This window comes from Coregonus clupeaformis, unplaced genomic scaffold (assembly GCF_020615455.1).
Source record: "Coregonus clupeaformis isolate EN_2021a unplaced genomic scaffold, ASM2061545v1 scaf0153, whole genome shotgun sequence".
NCBI lineage: Eukaryota > Metazoa > Chordata > Actinopteri > Salmoniformes > Salmonidae > Coregonus > Coregonus clupeaformis.
The window spans coordinates 221181-222500 of record NW_025533608.1 but is presented as its reverse complement, the minus strand read 5'-3'; the positions used below and the strand labels follow the sequence as shown (position 1 = coordinate 222500).

Genomic DNA, 1320 nt, shown 5'->3' with positions numbered 1-1320 from the left:
CCTGTTCGTGGTCTTCACTGGTGTGCTCTACAAAAAGAGAGGTCAGGTCTATGTTTTGGTTTCATAGTTATACTATACAGTTGAACACTACATTCCTAAAGAAAATAATGTACTTTTTACTCCGTACACTTTCCCTGACACCCAGAAGTACTCGTCACATTTTGAATGCTTAGCAGGACAGGAAAATGGTCCAATTCACGCACTTATCAAGAGAACATCCTTGGTCTTCCTGGCCTCTGATCTGGCGGACTCACTAAACACACTTGCTTCGTTTGTAAATTATGTGTGCCCCTGGCTATCTGTAAATAAATAAAAAATAAAAAATTGCGCAATCTGGAATTTGAAATAATTTATACGTTTACTTTTGATACTTAAGTATATTTAAAACCAAATACTTTTTTTTTACTTTTACTCAGGTAATATTTTACTGGGTGACTTTCACTTTTACTTGAGTCATTTTCTGTTAAAGTATCTTTACCTTTACTCAAGTATGACACTTGGGTACTTTTTCCACCACTAATGAATTACGAAGCCTTTAAGTGCTTTTATGTGTGTTTTTTATTTTTACATAAAAAAAGCTTCAAAATTCACAAAAAGTGACGTTAGCTGATGAAGGTTTATCATATAGAACAAAACGTATCAGATCTCCTAAGCCTGTGTTGACCACTTACCTTGTTTTCTGTGTTTATTGAAAAACCTTACAAAAACTCTATTCATTTCCCCATAGACTTTGCCCATCGAACTATGGCGGAGATAGTGTCTACAAAAGAAGATGCCATTACCATTGCTCTTTATAGGAATGAATGGAAATGTTCCAAAGACAAAATTACATGTTTTTAAGTATTTTTTTTTGTCGTTGTTCTAGTGGGAACAATAACATTAGTACTTAAAAAAAAAAAAAAGTATACTTTAAGGAAAACTTTTTATAAATGTTATATTTTTATGTCTAGCTCACATAATATAATTTAAAAGTGTGCATTAAGGTGTATGTAATAGAATAAACGTGGCAAAAACAAATGTGGACATTAGTAAATGCATTGCTATAGCTTCCAAAATATTTTTTTACGATGGTGGGGGAGTGCCAAGATGGCGGCGTGGTGGCTTCAAAACAGCGCCCCCCTGGCAGTCATCTAGTGTATATATAAACTATTAATCCAAACGGTGCATTCCCTGCCTCCCTCCTGTCTCTCACTGTTGCATTTGGTGGTGTCATGGGCACCTGCTCAGTGTGCACCATTCAGGCATTTTTTTTGCGCTTAGGCCTCGGAGGTGTAGGTTCAGGCTTATTAATCTGATATGTCATCATGATTCATTTCTTCC

General features: G+C 35.5%; 1 protein-coding gene across 1 annotated transcript in view; it reads left to right on the top strand.

Moving 5' to 3' along the window:
• LOC121559514 (butyrophilin subfamily 1 member A1-like) overlaps positions 1–892 on the top strand; it is a 6904-nt gene extending 6012 nt beyond the window's left edge. Inside the window, exons 5-6 of the mRNA XM_041872749.1 lie at positions 1–41; positions 728–892. The exon at positions 1–41 is cut by the window's left edge and continues 52 nt beyond it. Of these exons, the coding sequence (XP_041728683.1) occupies positions 1–41; positions 728–840 (154 nt within the window). The 3' untranslated portion in view covers positions 841–892. The remainder of the gene's footprint in view (positions 42–727) is intronic.
• Positions 893–1320: the final 428 nt, after the last annotated feature.